Source organism: Grampus griseus, assembly GCF_964374135.1.
Source record: "Grampus griseus genome assembly, chromosome: Y".
NCBI classification, from domain to species: Eukaryota; Metazoa; Chordata; class Mammalia; order Artiodactyla; family Delphinidae; genus Grampus; species Grampus griseus.
Genome location: NC_139016.1, coordinates 785166 through 808293, shown reverse-complemented (window position 1 = coordinate 808293; position 23128 = coordinate 785166). Strand labels below are relative to the sequence as shown.

General features: G+C 49.7%; 1 protein-coding gene across 1 annotated transcript; it reads right to left on the bottom strand.

Moving 5' to 3' along the window:
• Nucleotides 1–620: 620 nt before the first annotated feature.
• On the bottom strand, nucleotides 621–22437 carry LOC309817747 (granulocyte-macrophage colony-stimulating factor receptor subunit alpha-like). The gene is made up of 13 exons (XM_082647026.1): nucleotides 22363–22437; nucleotides 15946–16053; nucleotides 15341–15483; nucleotides 14207–14330; nucleotides 10835–10964; nucleotides 10570–10742; nucleotides 8178–8311; nucleotides 7688–7717; nucleotides 6853–6988; nucleotides 4980–5076; nucleotides 3109–3190; nucleotides 2278–2383; nucleotides 621–1882 (listed from the first exon to the last, which is right to left on the bottom strand). The coding sequence occupies exons 1-12, from the start codon at nucleotides 22397–22399 to the stop codon at nucleotides 2285–2287; spliced, it is 1293 nt and encodes a 430-aa protein (XP_082503152.1). The 5' UTR covers nucleotides 22400–22437; the 3' UTR covers nucleotides 621–1882; nucleotides 2278–2284.
• Between the last annotated feature and the right edge of the window lie 691 nt (nucleotides 22438–23128).

The window sequence follows — 23128 nt, the reverse complement described above, 5'->3', positions numbered from 1 at the left end:
CGGAATCCCCTCTCCGGCCTCCACGAGAGCCAGCACTGGCTCAGCTTTAGTTTTTCCCGGGAGAACCCTTTCCCCCCAGCACGGGGCTGAGAGCTCACCGTCAACTACGAGGTGCTTCCGAGTCCTCTGCCCCGGATCACGTCACTCACACGCCGTCCACGTCCTTCCCTGCTGTCCAATGGTCGGCTGCCTCAGCAGGAGGAGCGCTCCGTTGGGGCGGGACTTTTCTTCTGTCTCCGCCTTCCAGGGCCCCTTGGTACCCCGTGATCCTAGGACAGAGCCCGGGGCGTGAATCTGTGCCCGGTCAGTCTCTGCTGACCCAGTGCCTCAACTCTCTATATAAGGAGGCAACTTAGGCAACTACACAGCTGCCCCGAGGGGGCTCCCCAGGAAGCACATGCTCACCCTTTGCCCTCCCACGGGGAGAGGATGCCGGGGAGACGGCTGGTGTCACTGGGACCAATCCCACCACCCCAGCTGTGCCAGCCTCACACATCCTGTTGGGCAATGCTGTGGCCTGAAAGTTCCTGAAAGTCTGCCTCTGCAGCCGCTGACCCCTCGTGTGAGCACAGGGGCACCATTGTGCAAACCACACAGTCACCGGGAGGGTCCAGGCCGGGCCTCCCGGGTGGCAGAGACGGGAGCATCGGGGAGATGATGGGCTGGGACGTTGCAGCCGATCACCACTGGGGCCACAGAGGATACGGGGGCATTAGGTCCTGAGTGCCTGGGGCATCAGTCCAAGAACTCGTTTTTTTCCATTAGAATGACCTTAGTTTCTTTTTTAATTTTTATTTTATATGGGATTCTAGTTGATTTACAATGTTGTGTTGGTTTCAGGTGTACGACAAAGTGATTCAGTTAAATATATATATATTTTTTCAGATTATTTTCCACTCCAAGTTATTACAAGATATTGAATATTGTTCCCTGTGTTACAAAGTAAATCGTTGTCGCTTATCGATTTTATGTATAGTAGTTTGTATCTCTTAATCCCAAACTCCTGATTTATCCCCTCCCCCACTTCCTTTCTCCTTTGGTAATCATCACTTCGGCATCTAAAAAATAAATGAATTTATATACAAAGCAGAAACAGACTCGCAGACATAAATAACTCATTTCTCTTGAGATGTGACATCCGTGCAGTAAAATGCTCAGCTGCTCTGCCTTTCATGCGGGTGTGTGCGGTCTGCTGGGCCATCTTCCAACGCCTACAACCGGCTCCCCAAGACTCCAGACCTCACTCCCTTCAGACCCCCAGGTGGGAGCCCCGGGCAGCCCGGACTTCGGAACGACTGGCTATAAATCAGGGCTTCCCATGACCCGCCTCCTCAGGCTTGATAATTTGCTAAAACTGCTCACGGGACTCAGGCAAAGACGGGAATTGAAAACAAAGACTTTGCTGGCTTACGATAAAGCATGTAACTCAGCTGGTTTTGACTTAGGATCCAAGTCAGGTGGGAGGGATGCACAGGGCAGGTATGGGGAGGGGGCACAGAGCCCAGTGGGCCAGGTGCGAACTCGGAGGAGTGAGGGCGGCTCTGAGCTCGCCCATCACAGCCGCTCAACCAAGCTTCCCTCCTTGGGCTCCGTGGGGTGGACAGAAAAATGTCCCCAAAGAGGTCCACATCCTAATGCCTGGACCCTATAAAAATGTTGCCTTCTGACAGAAGGGACTTTACAGGTGTGATTAAGTCCCGGATGTCGATCTCGAGATGGGGACATGGTCCTGGATTACCAGGTGGGTGTGACATCACCCACAAGCATCCCTGTAAGAAGTAGGCAGGAGGGCTTACAAGCTATAATGAGTAGGCGTCCGCTGTGTCGACTCGGCAATTGTGGTCCTGTTACAGCAGCCACTGGAAAGTCATTCCTTTCTGAACTGCAGCCAGTAGAGAAAGAAGGAGGATGTCAATTTTCTGCCAGTGGAGGCGGGCGGCGGCACAGACCCTCATCCCAGCCCCAGCGGCCAGCAGCAGCTCCGACCCCTCCCTGTGAGGAAGGGGTGGTGTTTCCCTGGAGCGGCTGGAAGGCGCATTACGTGGTCAGGGTCCACGGGCCTCGAAACATCCCTCCAACTACAAAGCATCTTTGCAAAACATCACATTAGTTTTCAGAGTAAAAAACCAAAACAAAACAGAACAGAAAGGTAGAAAAATGCTCAAAACAATTTAAAAAAGCTACATTCACAACAATTAAGCAAAACATTGAAAAAACATTAAAAGAAATTGTAAAAAAAAACCAACGACTTCCAGAAAGTGCCGGGGATGCAGACACCTGGAGCTCACGCATTCGCTGGGGCTTCTGTGACTTCTTCCACGGCTAAGACCTCTTCCTTGTCACCTTTTCCCGCGTCATGTGCAAATTTCTCCCAGAGGATCTGCTGGGGAGAAGGATGGGGGTGTCAGGAGCCCCGCGAGCAGTGGCCATGGGGGGTTTAGCTAGAAATCCGAGACGGCTCTCTGCGTCAGATCTTGTAGCTGGCAGATGAGCTTGTGGGAGGGACATCTGAGCCTAGGGTACCACATATGCTAGGGCCACCCGGAGCTCAGGGGTAGCGGGACGTGTCTCATGCTGGCCCCCTAGGGTGGGCGGGCCCCTGGAGGTCCCAGGGACCCGGAGAGGGTGTGGGTCGGTGCTCCTGAGAGGAGAGCTGCCCAGTTCAAGAATGCAGGTGAGCAAGCTGACAGCTGGGGGATATGATGCCAGACAGCGGAGTAGGCAGACGTAGCGCCCGCCGTACGGAGAGGCAGATGTGATGGGTGCACCCAAGGGGGGTGTCGCGTAGGGGGCGTCTCCCTTGTCCCTTGTCCTTTTTCATCCTCTCTGGGAGCTGTCCGCTCCCGGAGATCTGGTCTGACCCCTTTCACTCTGTCTCTACCTCTCTCTTTCTCCCTCCCCGTCTTCCTTCTCTTCTTCTCCCCGCACCCCATTTCCCCAGACACAGCTCGCAGGTAAAACCCCAGTCCCTGACCGCTGCAGAAGGCCAGGGAGCAGGACACGGGATGGCAGCCACACCCTGTGGACCCCTTTGGGTGGACACAGTTGAGATTCTGGGGTCATTGTCCCCTCTCCTCCATCCTGGCTTGCCCCCCACCCCATATGTACCTGGTGGTCGATTTGATGGCTATCGCTCAATTTATCTTTGATCCGTGGAATTGGCGGGAATAACCTGTTCATCCCTAGGAACCTGGTGAGACAAGAAACGTGTGAAAAAAAGACCTAGACGCCCACTTTCCTTCTTGCACCCGAAGGGGACGTGTTGTCATGTCACGTGCAAACATGCCATGCAGGCTCATTTCTTCAGAACAATTTCCTTTAAGAATCACAGAAGGACCAACTCCAGGCTTAGACCATGGAGAAAATGAAAGACTCTGTGAGGGTCTTTCTGGAACCTTCACTCACTCCCTTGGACACAGGGATGGGAGTGAGGGGCATGTCCAGTCTCCGGCAGCTTGGAGGAGTCTGGGGTCTCTTGTGTTTAAAGACCAGGAGGCTTGTCCAACCTTGAAGCCCACGGTTCCAGATTGGGCCACCTTTGTCATGCCTTTTCAATGCTATCTCTTAACCAGCATATTCCGTGGTCCCGCAGCACCCCAGTCCGCTGCATGTTCACAGGGGCGTTTTCTTTCTCACCACACGAATGGTACCTCCAGTCCTGTGACATCATCAGGAGAGCTTGTGCTGAGTTGAAAGATAGTCTCCAAAGATATATTCACCTCCTGACCCCTGAAACCTGGGGGCGGGAGTTTATGTGGAAACGAGGTCTCTGCAGATGTGATGAAGTGAAGGGTCTGAGATGAGGTCCCCCTGGATGAGGGTGGCCCTACATCCAATGACGGGGTCCTTCTAAGACACAGAAGAGGAGAGACACAGACACAGAGGAGAGACCCCAGGAAGACAGAGGCAGAGACGGGAGGGAGGCGGCCACGAGCCCAGGGACGCCTGGAGCCCCCAGAAGCTGGAAGAGGCGGGAAGGACCCTCCTCTGGAGCCTCTGGAGTGAACGTGACCCTGAGACACCTTGACCTCAGAGGTGTGCTCTCCAGGATGGGGGAGGATGGATGCCTGTGGCTTTAAGCCTCTGGCTTGTGGTCACTGGTTCCAGCAGCTACAGGAAACTCACACATCTTTTCTTTAAGATAAGTCTTCTGTGTAAGGCACGAGATCTGTCCCTGTCACCACAGCCAGTGGCCGGGGTGCCCAAACGCCTCTTTGCTCCCAGGTCCAGTGTCCCTCACAGTTGCTTTCACAGGGCAGACCAGTGTCTCGCCTGGTCCCGGGGGACATTTAGAACAGGACGCCCGACCAGGACAGGGGCATCAGGACAGGGGCCGCAGGTGGACGCCCACAGCATCCCCACATCCTGCAGGAGGGTCTCCAGGTGCAAAATCTCTCCATGCTTTGCAGAGGGCGTCATGCCGTATGCATGCAGGTTTAGTCTGCATGTTCATTGCAAAGCATTTGCCCGGTGGCCACAGACCCTGTGTGATGCCTGGGTCACACAACAGGAAAGATGACTGCGGAGGTGCCCGTGGACAGGCTGACTGCAGTGGTCTGGGAGCCGGGGCTGAATGACTTGTGCTGGGGGAAATGAAAATCAGAGGAGGAGAGACCTTCTGGGAACTCCAGAAGCTCCAAGGGGCTGAGGGCAGGCAGAGCTCTGAGCACAGCAGGGCTGTGAGGGGCGCCCGGCAGGAGTCTGGGGGCAGGAAAGACCCTTGTTGGTCTCTTGCCACTGACGGACGCAGCCTCAGAGCTGTTTCTCTCCTGTGTGTTTTTCCATCTCTCCAACTTCCTTCCCTTTTTCCAGACAAGTTTTCCTCCAGAAAACCCACACGCCAATTGGCTGCTAGGACTGCCTGGGATGTTTGCAGGCTGCCCTCTCTTTTTTGCCAGCCGATTGGGGCTGCCTTTGGAATAAACACCGGCCCCCTCCGCTGACCACGGGGATGCCCACCTAGGACGACCTGAGGTTACCTTTTGAAAAGGCAGCTGATGGTCAGGCCACAGACGAAGGTCCCCAGGACCACCAGCAGGTAGACGTGCACCAGGCTGGATTCTGGTTCCGCAGAGCCTGGGGAGAGAGAGGGGAACACGCCAAGTACGCCGGGGGCCGGGGCATGAGCGATCGCCACCCAGCCAGCTTATGGCCTCACTAGCTCACGGAGGAGGAAACATGCCCAGAGCAGGACGGACGTCTAAGGAAAGGACCCAGTCCTGCAACTTCCACAAAAAGATATTCGTGAGACAACACGACCCCGGGATCACGTCCAAAACGCATAAAGCGATTTTAAGACACAGCAACCCAAAGACCGAGAATTCAATTTAGAAACGGACCAAAAAAGGATGAATACACATTTCCAGGCATACGGTTTTAAACAAAATGGCGTCCCATCTCTTCTTAAGCTCTAATTTCGCGTGCCATTTAGGATAAGTGCTCTTTACAGCACATTATTTTTCTAATAAGGCACATTTTGTCAGTGAGTATTTAACAAGCCAATGAGAAATCCCAATTCTACCAGGATCCTCATAACCTGATGGAGGGGCCGCCATTGTGAGATTTTTCAGTAGGAACAGATAAAATGTGACCTATTACACAAAGCTGTCGTTGTTTATTTTAAGCGATACGTTAATTGTCAAAAGTGCGTATTCCGGAGGGGAAATGAAACCAGAAAAAGCCACACGGATGTCAGCCAAGTCTGTTTAGAACTCTGTTCCGGGAAAAGTCTATTCTTTTTGTCTATTCTTATTTTTTTGGTGGTGGGGGCATATTTTAAACCCATTTGTAAAGTGGGTTGTCAGTGTTTTTGTTCTTGGCGTCTCAGAATACTTTATATGCTCTGGAGGCTTGGCCCTTATCAAATGATTTGAAATATTTCCTCCCTTTTCATGGGTTGTCTTTTCACTGTCTTGAGCGTGTCCTTTGATGCGCAAGAGTTTTCATTTTTGATGAAGTCCGCTTTACCAATTTGTTTCTTTCATCATTCCTGCTTTTGGTGTCACGGCTAAGAACCCGCTGACAAGTGCAACATGGCAAATCAATTCCTTACGGTACTCAGCTGTCGCTTCCAGCTTATTAAATATCGCTGAATCCTTATTTCATTTCATAAATTCGACACCGGCAGGTATCAAAGGCATTGATCTTGGATCAGAAAAAAACAACCACAAAAAAAACCGTATGCATACTGTGCTTGCTAAAACACTGAAGGTGTTTGAGACTGGATGGAAGGGAAGGCAGGCTCTTAAGTATCAGATTGGCTTTAGGGCCAAACCATTATATTCCTGCCAGCTGACCAAAGTTAGAAGGAGGAAGGTAGTCAAATCTGTCAGGCTAGGGCTTCCCTGGTGGCGCAGTAGTTGGGAGTCCGCCTACCGAGGCAGGGGACGCGGGTTCGTGCCCCGGTCCGGGAAGATCCCACATGCCGCGGAGCGGCTGCGCCCGTGAGCCATGGCCACTGAGCCTGCGCGTCCGGAGCCTGTGCTCCACAACGGGAGGGGCCCCAACAGTAAGAGGCCCGCGTACCGCAAAAAAACCCCAAAAAACCAAAATCTGTCAGGTTAGCCCTCCCCCGATTAGAAAGAAACAGAGCCAGTTTGGATGTGAGCTGTATCCTGATCAGAGGTGGACCGTGAGGGCTGTTTGGTGTGACCAGGAGGGATGGGTCATTTCCTGGTGGGGCGGAGGCTTAGGAAGGCTCTTAGTTATTCTTAAAGGGTCCCTCTCACGAGCCCTTGCTGTTGCCAGGGGAACAGTGTTGCGGGGGCTGGTGGACAGGAACCCCTCCCAGAATGGCTCAGAGATGAATTCAGGATGCCAGGATCTGTCTGGTGATGATCTCGGGACACGTACCAAACTCAGTTGGCTGACTCCAGGCACCCCAGTGGGCTTTCCGGGCATCTGCCGTCCTGATCTTCACAGTATGTTTGGCTCTGAACCCCGGTCTCGGAAAGCTGTATTTATTCCCCGAGTCACCAGACACCACAATCTTTGGAGAAAACAGAAAGTTAGACAGAGTTGTTGCCTGTGTTGAGAAACAGAATGCGGGTGTCTTTTCAGTTGCCCAACTGAAGTGAAAGATTCAAAGCCACACTCTCCCAATCTGGGCATGAATGTGGTATTTTACGTCCTGAGAACTTGGGAGGAATGCTTAAGGGAATAATGAAAATGAGTGATTCTGCCATTTTCCGAGTAACCACTCCTGGAGTTGCTAGGATCGTAAGTATAGATGCAGAAATGATTCAAGAGCTACAGTGGGTATGAACCCGCCCATGGATGGATAATGCCCCTGTAAATGATGTTAAGAGGACCAAGTTCGACTTCCTCATTGGACAGAGGAGGATACTGAGGTCAGAGTGGTGGTGAAACTTAGAAAAGATCAACAAAAATTACTTTGATGATCAACCTTGAGAGGAATTTTGGAAGAAGACATCATCCCCTTGACACTCCAAGGAATATTTCCTTGACCAACATGGATAGAAGAGGGAGACCCCATCCAGGGGCCTACCGGGGGGGTGCCCCTATATCACTGACTGGACAGTACTCTAGGAAACCTCCATCCTCTGGTTTTTACCCCGTCCCCATCCTGGCCACCGCTGGACGAAGTTTGCAGTTGGCACGTGTCCATTGCCCAACATCGTACGTTTAAGCTACAAGGGTGATATTTTGGGTCAGAGCTGTAACTCACCAGTTGATTTCCACTGCTTCCGGTATTACTCTAGAAAAAAAAAAATCCAGACCAAAATAGAATGTTTATTTCTCTCCATTTTGAAGGTTTTTCATGGGTCTCATCCAATCTCCCCCTTTGAGCACAGTCAGGAAAAACGAAAACAGTCAGGGTCCAACAAAGGGTTGAGCTCCTACTGTCCCCCCTAACCTGCAGTGGCCCCCAAATAGAAGGATGGAACATGCCCACAGGAGGGAGGGTGCCCCTGCTCATGGCTCCTTCTAGAACCTCAGCTGGTTATGGATCCTGATAAGAATTCAGGTGGGCTTGGAGCATAGGTTCCTCCTTGTCTACACTGGGTCCAGGTGGGCTTGGAGCAGACCCTGAATTTTCCCAGATGTTCACCCATTCTGAGCCCACCTCATGTGCCCCAGGTTCTCATGGTGGGTCATGGGGGTGGCTGCCAAGCTTCTTGAGGTGTGGTGCCCTGCTTGGAGCAGTGTCCACTCACCTGTCTCTGGATGTCCAGCTGGTACTGAAACTCCCTGATGGACAATGTTTTTCGGGTCCTGGGCTTTTCCCACCGGATGAAGCAGTGTGATTCGTTGCAGTGCACGGTGATATTGTTGGGTGGGTTGTATTGCTCTGTAATGAGAACCCAGCAGACACCTCTAATCCAGAATGCTTCCCCTGGACCACAGAGAGGAGACCCAGTTCTGCCTTCACAACATTGATGGTGCCTCACCAAGGTCACCGGGAGGCAGGGGTGGGTCTGAGTGTCGTCTCTTGGGGAAGATATCAATCATCAGGCCGCCATGTGCAGAAGGGAGGAAGTTGCAGTTCAACAAGACCTGGGGAGACTTTCCTGGTGGCGCAGTGGTTAAGAATCCACCTGCTGATGCAGGGGACATGGGTTCGAGCCCTGTTCTGGGAAGATCCCACATGCCGCAGAGCAACTAAGCCAGTGAGCCACAATTACTGAGCCTGTGCTCTAGAGCCTGTGAGCCACAACTGCTGAAGCCCATGCACCACAACTACTGAAGCCCGCGCGCCTAGAGCCCGTGCTCCACAACAAGAGAAGCCACCACAATGAGAGGCCCGTGCGCCATAACAAAGACTAGCCCTCGCAACTAGAGGAAGCCCGCGCGCAGCAATGAAGACCCAACGCAGCCAAAAATAAATAAAATTTTAAAAAAAAGAAGACCTGGGGAGGTAGGTGGTGATGGGTTTGGAGGGCAGGAGAGAGGCTGGTTTGAAATGACTTTAGCCTTAAGAGGCCTGGACTATCCTATGGGATCAGGGAGCCTGCAGGTAGAAAGAGGGGCTGGCGTTCAAGAGAAGACATTGTTTGGCATACGGGAGTATCTTCAAGAGACCAGCCTGGAGCAGAGCGCTAGAAAGAAGAGAAAGAGCTGGCAAAAAAAAAGAAGAAGAAGAAGTAAATTCACAGTGGTCCAGGATGGGTGGAGGGGCTTGGACTGTCACATTCTAAGGAGAGAAAGAGGAGGTGGCATCTGGGTAGATTCAACTGGGTGTACACTTGTCCTTGTAGCAGGTTACCCAAAGGGAGGGAAGGAGGGAAAGATGGGGGCTTGGAGCAATTGGGTCCACATGGAGCTAGCAAAGTCATGGTTTCCAAATGGGGGAGTTGATGCATGTTTGAAAAGGTCAAGGAACTTCAGTGTCCTTCATCGTTGAACAGATATCCAAACAGTGACCCCATGACGGTGCATGCCAGCAATCAACAGGATGGGAGTTCTGTATCTGACTGCATTTTGATGGGCATCTGTTCCATTCTAAAAGCTGAGACTCAATTCTGTTGTTGGAATCTTTGAAGGTCTGTTTGGACAGCTTGGCTGTGTGAAGCTTCTCTTGTGACTGTGAATCTCATGGACTCCACTTCCACATTGAGTAGATCTGATCGTCTTTAAATTTAGAGATGAGATGCTCTATCCCTAGGATACTTACACTGGATTTTCCAGCTCAGAAAAAAGTAAGGGATATAACTCCTCTGGCCTATTGTTGTGATCGGGACTTAGGATTCTGCACCCAGTTCTAATGTGTGGGACTTCCCTCCGACCCCCAACACCACCAAGCAATTCTCTGACACCAGCTGGGTGTCCTATGATTCAACTCAGTTCTGACACTATCTACCTGGAGGTAGCGTCAGATTCCATAGGTGAAGGGCTCAGTCCTCCCACTTCAAATGTCAATCCCAAGTCCAGGTCATCACCTGTGCTTCCAACTGACCTGCTATAGATCAAAGATTACCCTGACCTCCTCCGTGGGTTTGATTCATTTGCAAGAGAAGCTCTCAGAACTCAGGAAACATTTTACTTACTAGATCACTATTTTACAATAAAAGGACATAACTCAGGAACAGCCAGACAGAAGAGATGCATAGGGCAAGGCATGGGCAAAGGGTGTGGAGCTACCATGCCTGCTCTTCTCGGGTGGCTGTCTCTCTAATTTGTGGACATGTTTGACTGAGTAATTAAGGATCTTGAGATGAGGTCATTCTGGATAAGATGAGCTCTAAATCCAATGACTGGTGTCTGTATAAAAGGAAGGAAGGGAGATTTGTGATATACCAGGAAGATGGACATGTGGACAGAGATTGAAATGATGCAACCATAAGCCAAGGACTCCTGGCCATCACCAGAAGCTAGGAAAGAGGCATGGGAGCAGAAGTTCTTTCAGACAGTCCGGAAGGAACCAACCCTGCCAATGCCTTGATTTTGGATTTCTGACCTCCAGAACTGCAAGACAATACATTTCCATTGTTTTAAGCCTCCCAGTTTGTGGTCATTTGTTACAGCATCTCCAGGAAACTTACGCAGATTTCAACGCAAATTCTGTCGGACCTACTAGGCAGTGGTTAAATCACAGGTGGTTGCTCTCACCTATTTCTTTTAACAGCAAAACCGAATCGAAGAACTGGATTCCTGCTTCTTGGCTGGTACCGTTAACCAGGAAGTAACTGTACGAAGTTAATCCCGAGAGGTCTTGGAGGTGACATCCCACGTGGGTTCCTGAGTCTTTTAGGTAATGAGGACATTCTCTTTCGATTTTTTTCCTGTAAGATTCCAAAGTGTTCAGAGAACAATCAGGGCATATTTCGTTCTTCACTGTATTTCTCAGGGTTGTCTACATGCGGTCAACACTTACTTTGAGTCTCTTATATACAAAAAATATTGAACGTCATTGGGCGCTGCTTGGCCCTTGGCCCAGGTGCAGTTCATGAAGTCCGCATTGTAGATAAGACAGGAGAAGTTTTGGGCAGCTGTGCCCTCCCCACCTGGGAAGAGACAGAAACAAAATAATTTGTACATGGAGTTTAAAGGGGGATGGACCGGATAGCTTCATGGTTCAAAGAAGAATCAATACCAATTCTTCTCAAACTCTTCCCAAAAAGAGAAGAGGGAACACTTCTAAACTCATTTTCTGAGGTCAGCGTCACTCATCACTCTGATACCAAAGCCAGACAAAGACACAAGAAAAGAAAATTACAGGCCAATATCCCTAATAAGCATAGATGTAAAAATCTCCAACAAAATGTTAGCAAACCACATCCAACAGCATGTTAAAAGTCAAATTTATCCCTTGAATGTAAGAATGATTCAACATATGCAAATCAATCAACGTGATGCACCACACTAACAGAGTGAAAGAGATAAACTACATAATCATCTCAATAGATGCAGAAAAAGTGTTTGACAAAATTCAACATCCATTCAGGATAAAAACTCTCAACAAAATAGGTATAAAAAGGATTTACTTCAGCACAATGAAGGGCAAATATGAAAATCCCACAGCTAATGTCATACTCAATGGAGAAACACTGAAAGCGTTTCCTCTAAGGTCCTGTACAAGACAAGGATGCCCACTCTCACCACTCCTATTTAACATAGTACCTGAAGTCCTAGCCAGAGCAATTAGACAAGAAAAAGAAATAAAGTTATTCAAATCAGAAAGGAAGAAGTAAGATGATCTCTGTTTGCAGATGATATGATCATATATGTAGAAAACCCTAAGACTAAACAAAAAAAAAATATTGAAACTAATACATTTAGTAAAGTTGCAGGATACAAAATCAACATACACAAATCAGTGGCATTTCCACACAGTAACAATGACATAGCTGAAACAGAAATTAAGAAAAAAAAATCTCATTTACAATAGCCACAAAAAGAGTAAAGTACCTAGGAATACACTTAACCAAGGAGGTGAAAGGCTTGTAAGTTCAATGTTGCAAGACATTGATGAGGGAAATGAAAAAAGACACAGATAAATGGAAAGACACCCTGTGTTAATGGACTGAAAGAATTAATAGTGTTAAAATGTCCATACTACCCAAAGTGATCTATAGATCAATGTGACTCCTATCAAAACCACAATGACATTCTTTAAAGAAAAAGAAAAAACAGTCCTAAAATTCGTATGGAACCACAAGACTCCAAATAGCGAAAACCATCTTGAGCAAGAAGAACAAAGCTGGAAGCTTCATGTTGCCTGATCCCAAGATATATTACAAAGCTACAGTAAGTAAAACTGTACTATGATGGCATAAAAGTAGATGTAGAGATAACTGAAACAGAGTAAAGAGCCCAGAAATAAATTCCCACACTTATGGTGTACTGATATTTGATAAACCTGCCAAGAACACACCAGGGAGAAAGGATTAGTGTCTTTACTGAATGATGATGGGACAACTGCCTATCCACATGCAGAAGAATGAAATTGGGTCCTTATCCCACACCACATACAGAAATCAAGTCAAAATGGATTAAAGACTTAAATATAAGACCTGAAACTGTAAAACTCCTAGAAGAAAGCATAGGGAAAGAACATCTTGACATTTGTCCCAGCAATGATTTTTTGGATTTAACACCAAAAGCACAGGCAACAAAAACAAAAGTAGAAAACTAGAATTGGATCAAACTAAACACTTCTGCACAGCAAAGGAAACAATCAACACAGCGGAAAGCCAACCTATGGAATGGGAGAAAATATTTGCAAACCATATGTATCTGATAAGGAGTTAATATCCAAAATATATAAAGAGTTCAAGCAACCCAAGAGCAAAAAACAAATAATCTGATTAAAAACAGTCAGAGGATCTGAATAGACGTTTTTCCAAAGAAGACATCCAAATGTCCAACAGGTACCTAAAAAGATGCTCAACATCACTAATTGTCAGGGAAATGCAAATTAAAACCACAATGAGGTATCACCTCGCACCTGTCAGAACGGCTCTCATCAAAAAGACAAGAAATAACAAGTGTTGACAAGGATGTGGAGAAAAGGGAACCCTTGTGCCCTGTTGGTGGGGATGTAAATTGGTGCAGCCACCATGGGAAACAGTGTGGCGATTCCCCCCAAAATTAAAAATGGAACTATCATATGATCCAGTGATCCTTTTTTTTTTTTTTTTTTTTTTTTGGTACGCGGGCCTCTCACTGTCGTGGCCTCTCCCGTTGCGGAGCACAGGCTCCGGACGCGTAGGCTCAACGGCCATGGCTCACGGGCCCAGCCGCTCCGCGGCATGTGGGATCTTCCCGGACCAGGGCACGAACCCCTGTCCCCTGCATCGGCAGGCGGACTCTCAACCACTGCGCCACCAGGGAAGCCCTCCAGCGATCCTTTTTATGAGTGTATGTTCCATGGAAATAAAATCTGGATCTCGAAGAGATATCTGCACCCCCATCTTCACTGCAGAATTATTCACAGAAGCCAAGATATGGAAATAAACTAAGTGTCTGTGTGGACAGATGAATGAATAAAGAAGATGTGATACACATACACAAACACACACACAAGGAGGAATATTAGTCAGCCATGAAAGGGAGGAAATTCTGCCATTTGCAACAACATGGATGGACCTGGGGGGTATTATGCTAAGTGAAATAAATCCGACAGAGACAAATACTATATGATTCACTTATATGTGGAATCTAACGAAAACTCATAGAAACAGAATAGAATGGGGGTTCCAGGGGCTAGGGAGGGTGGGGGAAATGGGGAGATGTTTGTCAAAAGGTACCAATATCCAGCTGTAAGATGAGTAAGTTCCAGGGACCTAACGCATAACATAGTGACTATAGTTAAAATACTGGATTGTTCACTTGAAAGTCACTAAGAGAGTAGATCTCCAGGGTTTTCACCACAAAACAAACAAACAAAAAAAACTACTTGACAGGATGGATACGTTAATAGCTCAATTGTGGTAATCATTTCACAAAGTATACGTACATCAAGACACCAAATGTGGGGATTCCCTGGGGGTCCAGTGGTTAGGACTCTGCGCTCTCACTGCTGAGGGCCCAGGTTCAATCCCTGGTTTGGGAACTAAGATCCCACAAGCTGCGCAGCGTGGCCAAAAAGATAAAAAAACAAACAACGAAAAGCCCACCAAATGTACCTCTTAAATATGTGCAATTCCTATGTGTCAATTCTATCTCCATATAGCAGAAAAAAGTGGGGGAATGTACCCTGATGCTCATGTGGGAAGGAGAAGAATCACCACCGTGTTTTCCCTACCTGGGTTCAGGTAGACCAGTGTTTCTGAAATTCGTCTTTGGTTGATATTTACTTCGACAGTGAGCGTGACTCCCCCATGGAGAGAACAGTCCTGAAAGGTGCACTGACATTCCTTGTCTTTGACCTGAAAAGATGTCACCAGCCAGTGAATTAAGCATCAGTCTTCTTTCGTTACATCCTGGTTGTTTGCTCCTACCCTGACCCTGTGATGACATCCACCTCCCTCTGTGACATCTCCCCCAGGTACCTTCTTTGGCAAGACGCCAACTAGCAGCCTTCATAAGGTCAGAATAGAGCTCGCCTTTTCTTTTTATTTTATTTTATTTATTTATGTTTGGCCGCGTTGGGTCTTCGTTGCCGTGTGCAAGCTTTCTCTAGTTGCAGCGAGCAGGGGTTACTCTTCATTGCGGTGTGTGGGCTTCTCATGGCAGTGGCTTCTCTTGTTGTGGAGCACAGGCCCTAGGAGCGAGGGCTTCAGCAGTTGTGGCGTGCAGGCTCAGTAGTTGTGGTGAACAGGCTCTAGAGCACAGGCTCAGTAGTTGTGGCGCACAGGCTTAGTTGCTCTGCGGCATGTGGGATCTTCCTGGACCAGGGATCAAACCCATCTCCCCTGCATTGGCAGGCGGATTCTTAACCACTGTGCCACCAGGGGAAGTCCCAGAGCTCACCTTTTAATATGAGAGCCCTCATCCCTTTAAACTGTATGGGAACTTCACACCCTCTTTTATGGGATTGACTTTTCTTGTCCTATCTCATACCCACCCTTCTCTCACAGGTGTCACGTTTACATTGTATCCAAGTCAGTCTGTTTACTTTATTTCCATTGAACAGGCAGAGCTAATGTTATTTCTCTCTCAGGATTAAGTCTTGCAGGTGGATCAACTGAGCAAAAGGCTGCCATTGCAGGCAGCCAGGAGTCCCCAGGCTAATTGGAATAGGGATGCCTGAGAGAGGAATGGGGTCCTCTCAGGGAATCAGCCCTCTGGACACATCTTGGACACAGCAGCACTTTCCTGGTGCACTTCGAACCATGAGTCTGTGATGTGTCCCAGTGTCACGCGTATGTTTTTTATTTGTCCTGCTTGACGAGAGCTCTACAAAGAACAGTGATCGAGCACATCCAATCCATCTTACCTTTTTTTTAATCTGTCCCTTCTCCTTGTGAATCAACACACATTCCCCGTAGGTAGCGTTTTCCTGGCAGTCCCAAGTTAATTTTGTCGTCTTTGGGTCAAACTTCATGTTTAGACTGGAGTTCTGTTCCACGGTTGGAAGATCTGAAACATACAGCCTCAGGAGTCAGAAACTACTCTTCTCCCGTCTCCATTCTCCCTTAACCAATGCATCTCACATCTTGTGAGCAGAGATCAGGGCTGGGAATCACTGTGCCCCTACCCCTCTCACATCCTCATCACCCCCTACCCCTTTCCCACCTCTCCTTCCTGCCCTTTCTGCAAGGGGAGATGTCCACTGTGGAAATAAATGAAGACAGGAAGCAGCAAAGGCTATTTATCCAGATCCTGCCATAGTAAAGGGAGTCGGCCACCATCACCTGTGTCTGCAGAATGGGTGGGAGGGAATTCACATCACCAGCAGGGGGAGCACAACAGGAGGTGTGATGCCGGTTGACCATTGCATATGAGGATAAAATGAAATGAGATGCAGGCATTGGGATGTTTCCCCCAGAACCCAGGGTCATGGGAATGGGAGCAACGGGGAGAGGGGAAGCACATTCATACGTTTATCCCATTGGTCCTGGGTCAGGCAGAGTGAGGGTACCAGCAGCATGGAGAGTAGAACGGCCATCACCAGGGCACACAGGGGGCTGACCGAGGGACGTGAAAGTGCTGGGGGAAGAGAAAATCAGCTTTCATGGGGGTCTGGACATGGAGACCAGGGGTGTTTCCCTGGCGGGATGTCCAGGGAAAAAACACAGGACTCTCTCCAGGGTGATGGTCAGCATGGTGACCTGGCCAGCCTGGGTCACTGTTGGCTACAGGGGGTCCTCAGGCTTCAGTAAGCCTCAGAGATGGCCCCAGAACCAAGAGCCTGTCCTCAAGCCTGAGCACCACGTCCAGCCTTCCCTGTTACCGCCTGAATCACTTTGGGCAAGTTGCCTACCTGCCTGGTCTGTAACATGGTGGCAGGGCTTGGGAGGCTGGGGGATAACTCCCAAGTCAAAGGCAATGAAAGGCCATGTACCGCGCCCAAGGATGGGGTTCCTTCATGCAGTGGGAGACCCTTGGGAGACCCTCCACCTGACCCTTCAGCATCCTTTCTCCAGAGCCTGAGGACGAGGGTCCCTCCATGCAGTGCATTTGGGGAAACCCAAACCCTGAGTCTCCAACGTGGTTATCAGAGTCTGTGGATGGGAATCCCTCTGGGCAGTGTCTTTCTCTCTGCCCTGAGAGACTGTAAGCCCCCAGCCATAGCTGTTTCTCTATCCCCAGAAATGCATCCCCAGCATATGGGTATCAGGGCGCTGGATACACATTTTACAAATTGAGTGGATTATTTCTCCAGAGCAGACTGTGCTAAAAGCAGGTATAGCCCCTGGAGCAGCTGCTGAAGTTGGGAACAGAATAGCAGGGATGGTCTATGTAAAGAAAATATAAGCCATTTATATACATTATTATATAATTCCCCTATGCATTAATTATAAAATCTATCTCTTCATTTATAATAGAGATCTTCATATAAAATTGTAAATATAATGTGAAATATATAGAAATAATCCATGTTTGTATGAATATGAACAATTTTATAAATAATATTGATACATAAGGACATTCTGTGACTTATTTATATTATCTTTATGCTAGGAGACTCTCTCTCTGACAAGCTTGCTTCACACTTTGATCCCTTTGTTATTCACACCCGATGAGGGAAGTTGATAAATGAGCAGAAAGACAGACACAAAATCAGACAGATGTCATGAGTTTGTAGGCGCTGAGCCTGACGTGGATGTACAGTTCCCCACAGAGCGTGGAAACCGGGGAGCTTTTCCTGCCCCCCAAGAAAACTGTGTTACTTTCCTTGTGCTCCTGTAACAAATTCCCACAAACTTGGCATTTTCTTTTTTGATTTTTTTATAAATTTATTTTAATTTATTTATTATTTTTGGTTGTGTTGGGTCTTTGTTGCTGCATGCGGGCTTTTCTCTAGTTGCAGCGAGCGGGGGCTACTCTTCGTTGTGGTGCACGGGGGTTTCTCACTGCGGTGGCTTCTCTTGTGGCGGAGCTCAGGCTCTAGGTGCGTGGGCTTCAGGAGTTGTGGCGCACAGGCCGTTTAGTTGCTCCGCGGCATGTGGGATCTTCCCGGACCAGGGCTCGAACCCGCGTCCCCTGCATTGGCGGGCGGATTCTTAACCACTGCGCCGCCAGGGAAGCCCCAGACTTGGCATTTTAAAAACTCCGCACTTCATCTCTTGCAGTGCTGCAGATCAGAAGTCTGACAGGGTCCCTTTGGGGTAAAATCAAGAAATTGGCAGAGAGCTGCTTCCCTGTGAAAACTCCACAGGGGAACGCGTTTCCTTGGCTTTTCCAGCTTCCGGAAGCCACCTCCTTCCTGGGTGCATGGTCCCCCTCCATCTTCAAAGTGCATTACTCCAGCCTCTTCATCATCACAGCACTGCCTCTCTCTTATAAGGACACTTGTGATGACACTGAGCTCAACCAGATAATCCAGAATAATCCACCATCTCAATACTTTTCACTTAGTCCTGTCTGTCATGTAAGGTAACATATCAAAGTTTCTAGGGATTAGGACGTGGGTGTTTTGGGGGACGTTTTCTGTCGACCATACGGGGACCAGGACTTGGAATTCGTGGCTCAGGTGACCCATGAATCCATGGTTGCCACATCACGGTGATTATAAGATGCTTTGGGGGGCTTCCCTGGTGGCGCAGTGGTTAAGAATCTGCCCATCAATGCAGGGGAAGCGGGTTCGAGCCCTGGTCCGAGAGATCCCACATGCCGCAGAGCAACTAAGCCCGTGTGCCACAACTACTGAGTCTGCGCTCTAGAGCCCACGAGCCACAACTACTGAGCCCGTGTGCCACAACTACTGAGCCTGCGCTCTAGAGCCCGCGAGCCACAACTACTGAAGCCCTCGCGCCTAGAGCCCGTGCTCCGCAACAAGAGAAGACACCGCAGTGAGAAATCTGCTCACCGCAACGAAGAGTAGCCCCCGCTCGCGACAATTAGAGAAAGCCCATGCGCAGCAAGGAAGCCCCAATGCAGCCAAAAATAAATAAATAAAATTTTTTTTTTTTTTACAAAAAAGATGCTTTGGGGAAAATTACAGCCCCTTTGCTTTGTGTCTCATTGCTCTGACTCTCTCTTACTAATCAGACTGGATTTGGGGAGAGTGGAACAAGAAATACGTGTTCAGGTTTCCTTTATGATATTAACACATTTTTTGAGATCTTAAAATATTTTTTAAAACTTGAGTGTTGCAACAATTAAAAAGCGTCATTAGGAACAAAACAGAAAAATAGGAACAGTCAGTACACAGAGAGACAAGGAGGAACTTTCAGTGCACGTGACTGGGTAAAGGAACCAATCTGAAAAGGGCTTGTAGTGCATGATTCCAGCTCTACGACAGTCTGGACAAAGCAAAACCGTGCAGACAGCAAAACCATCAATGGTTGCCAGGGGTTAAGAGAGGAAGAGGGATGAAGAAGTGGAGCACAGGGGATTTTTAGGGCAATGAAACTACTCTGCATGACACTATATATAATGATGGATACAGGTCATCATGCGTTTGTCCACACCCATGAAATGTGCAACACCAAGACTGACCCCTAATGCAAATTATGAACTTGAGTCAAGAATCCTGCGTCCAACTTGCTCCATCAATTGTAAGACATGCGCCACACTGATGAATGGTGTCCGTCACGGGAACTATCTGTAGGGGAAGTGGGTACGTAGGACTCCCCTTACTTTCCACCTAATGTTTCTGTAAACCCACAACTGCCTTACACAAAGTCAATTAACATTACCAAAAAATAGTACTGCAAAAGCACCATGCTCTATTCCGATAAAGCCACACCCCACAGAAGACACCTGGTCTTCCGGCTGGGTCTGGGGTGGCACCTGCGACTCTGCTCACCGTTTCCCCAACAGTGTCTTTGGTTGTGGTGATTCATTATCTGGTGTTGCTGTGACTTGGAATGTGGCCTTTCCTTCTCTGGCGCTGAGTTCTGCCAGTGCGCACCTCACCTCTCTGCGCTCCCAGAAGCCCATCCTTCTAACGCTTCATCCTCTCCTGGAGGGCCCTCTCTCTCTGCATTTTATGGTGCACGATCATATTTTCTGTAATTTCCTTGCATTTATGGAGTCTATTGGTCTAAACGCAGCCTCTGTCTCTTGGTGTTTTAGTTGACTGGGGGCTGCCCTAAGAAAGGACCACAAGTTTTCTTCCCTCCCTCCCTCCCCCTCCCTCCCCCCTCCCTCCTGGCCTTCCTTCCTCCTGGCATTTCCCTAATTCATTCCTTCTCTATCCAATCCTGTCCTGCCTCTGCTTTTTTTCCCACTATGCCCAGCACGCCGACCCCTTGGACCTCCTTCTCCACATTCTCGTATCTCCCTCCTGGGCTCCAGCCCCACCAAGGGGGCTCCTCCATCTTCCGCCAAGGCTCTCAGACCTACAGGACCCGCCATCAGCGGACCGCTGGCCCAGCTCCTCCGTGGCCTGTGTCACTCTGGGTGACTTTGGCATCCATTGTACAAGGGGGACCTCCCGACTTCCGTGAGCCATCTCCACCAGCAAAGACCCCTTCACCCCAGCTGCCTTCACACGCCCAGTCCCCCTGGCCCGTTATCATCTGGACCCTGCCCCCGCTCGGAGACGTGTTCAGGAGCGTCCCGAGCCTGCTGGCGCTCCACAGGCACCGGACACCCTCTCCTCACACCCCAGCTGCCTCTGCTAAGAAGCTGCCAGCACCTCCTGCGTTTAATTCGCTGTTTCCATGAACGCGCCTCCTTTCCCACCTCCTCTGTTGAAGGCTGGACTGGCTTGGCTCATCTATTGGAGCCGGGAAGGAAGGAAGGAAGGAAGGAAGGGAGGGAGGGAGGAGGGAGAAAGGAAATAGATTCCCTGAACCTTCACCATCTCCTCCTGGCTGGGTCCCAACAATGGAGGACCCCACCCACTCCCTTTTTCAGGTGTGCATACCTGGGCCACCGCACACCTGGAGACAAGCATCCAGCCTCAGATTCCTGCCCCCAACTCCCCCCCCCCCCCCCCCCCCCGCTCCCTGGGACCTCACTTGCTATCAGAGAGGAAATAAAAACCACAGAGCCGACCTGTTCCAAGTTCCCCACCCGCCTGACATCTCCTGCCCTTCTCCCACGATGGGAAAGCACCCAGCTTCCTCCACGTGCGAACGGGACCCCGGACCAGCCAGCTTTCCTCTGGGTCTTGTCCCCGTCCTCTGTGCTGGGGCCGGGGCACCCAGAGGCTCTGAGAGAGAACCTTCCTGGGTCAGTGCACGCCCGCAGCGACTCTTGCCTTGATTTTCACATCCGCAATTTGTGCACTGCCCTTGCGGTTGGAGCTGAGCCTCACTTAACAGGGCGGGGGATGGGCCGCGGAAGGGCCACGGCCCGGAGCACCTTAGTCCTCAGCGGTTACAGCACCTGCGCCCATCACCTGGCCCTCTGTCCCGTCAGCTTCCTGGGTGCACTTTTCTCCTCCTTAGTGCCTCGCATCGTACCTGCCTTGGGAAGCGGGATGGACACGCAGCGGGTACCCAAGGATACACACTATCTTAGACTGATCGACACCCTACAGCACAGTTCCCCATTCAGCTTCCTCTGAACCGAAACTGCCTTGGCTTCTTGCTCATTGTGATGGGGCAAAACCAGAAACTTCTGTAAACCTGACTTAAAAAAAACAGCCAAGTTCTCACACACCACAGAGGGACACAGAAATCCACCCAAAGGTCGCTGCTTTAGATCAGCGGTCCATCGCAGCCCCCGGCTCTTGGTCGAGGATGGCGAGAAACCTCCAGAGGACAGTTCACGCAGAGCATGAGATCATCAGTGCTATGATGCATCATGTGCAGACAGAGCCTGGTTTAATTCTCACCCCCGTCCTACGAGGCAGCTCCTGGTACCCTCACAGAAGTGGCCGGACGACCAAAGCCCAGTGAAATCTCATTCTTTTATTTGTTGCCTTGATTGTTTTTAAAGTCGCGGCAAAATTCACATGGTATAAAATTCGCCCTTTAAAACGTACAGCTCAGCAGCACTTAGGACATTCATAATGTTGTGTATCCCACCACCTCTATCTGGTTCCAGAACCTTCTCACCCCTCCAGAAGGAGACCCCGTCCGCATGAGCTGTCACTCCCCAGCCCACGCCCCCAGCCCCCAGACACCATGAACCCACTTTCTGTCTCTGTGGAGTTGCCCGTCTGCTTGTTCCCTGTAAATGGAATCGTGCCCTATTTTGCCTTTTGTACCCACTTTCCCTCTTCTTTTGGTTTTCACCAGGCTGGGTTTTCTTTCCTCTTTTAAAGATTTCAGCTTTACACAGATGTCAGCTGGAAAGAAGGCGCTGAGACCTTGTCTCAGAACAACATCTCTCAAATTCGAGGCACACAGGAAACACCTTGCAGGGGCGTGGGTCCACGGGGGACCCTGGCACAAGCTGGCATTTTGATCTCGCTGTGGTTCTGGGGTGCCACGTATCACCATGATCGGGCAACACACAGACACAGAATGCAACGCCACCCTCTTCAGCAGCACCTGTAACCTGGGCAGGCCACCCGCTCTGCAGGACACACAGCTCCACGAAGGCGTCCCACCCGAGCCTTTGGGCTAAATCCAAGCCATGTCCCAGGCACAGGCTTGTACAGAGAACTCCACACACACTCACTGCAAGCTGGCTGGGTCCCTGGGACTCACTCAGACCTTACAATGCAGCTTCACGTGCTACGAGACGTACCCATCACCAGTAACCATCTTCACCTGGGTGCCCTTCACCCAGCAGTTTTTATTGCCCACCCTCAACTTCTCGCCCACCTGGAGTGCCAGCTGCCCGGAGCAGCAACAGAGGTAGGAAAAGGTCCCCTAGTGACTTGACACTTTGGAGGACCCCAGGATCAAGGGGACCGGACTAGCCCACCGTACCGCGCTCGCCCCTGCCAACCTGTGTTCCTCCATGCTGCTGCCTGACGCTCCCACATCTGGCCGCTCTGACAACTAAGTCTCTTCCTCGTTCGAAAGCAAGTGCCCAGATTGCGCGACAAGAACATTTCAGCTCAATATCTTCCTTTTTTTTTTTTCCTCCTTGATTCCCTCCCCCATCTGTGGTGTTTCTCATTACAAGGAATTGGGAAACCTTCGTGGTGGAGTTGCCCCCCTTCACCATAGATACAGAGAAGGTCACCCTCCTTAAAGTCCAAGCAGTGGCTCAGGAGGCTGCCCAGACCAGCTACCAGGTGGGCCTCTCGTGTCACTGCCCATTTTCATCATTGACGTGGAGAAGGTCATCCTCCTAACGGTTGGACCAGAGAGATCACCAGGTCTGCTCAGAGTGGACACCATGGTGGGTCTTCATGTCTTCGGTGGAGAACACCCCCTTGCTCACATTCACAACCAACCCAGTTCTGTTCAGTTCAATTCATCAGAACTTTGCTGAGTATCCCAGGGATTTAAAACCAGCCAGAGTGGGTAGGAAGTGGCTTTCTAGCTCATGATGGGGCAAGGCTGAACAGAAGGGTCATGGGGGCTGGGGACACAAACGCAGCACTGGATGTCCCCAAGGAGAGTCTGTCACATGAGGTGGTGGACAAGAGTGGGTGTGGGGTTTCATGGGGACTACATCCTGGGTGTGAGGGAGAGATGTTGTCTCCCAAGCTCACTGGGGCTCCGGGGCTTCAGAAATGCAGGAATGCTGGTACAGATCAGAGTTA

What these genes read in the sequence shown, in the direction of transcription:
- LOC309817747 (XM_082647026.1), bottom strand. Translation starts at nt 22,399, where the DNA reads ATGTGGGAGCGTCAGGCAGCAGCATGGAGGAACACAG. An exon ending in AGGGACAGATTAAAAAAAAG is followed by an intron (nt 14,331 to 15,340) that starts GTAAGATGGATT and finishes ACATCTTTTCAG; the next exon opens with GTCAAAGACAAGGAATGTCA. An exon ending in TTTGCTGTTAAAAGAAATAG is followed by an intron (nt 8,312 to 10,569) that starts GTGAGAGCAACC and finishes TTCTCATTACAG; the next exon opens with AGCAATACAACCCACCCAAC.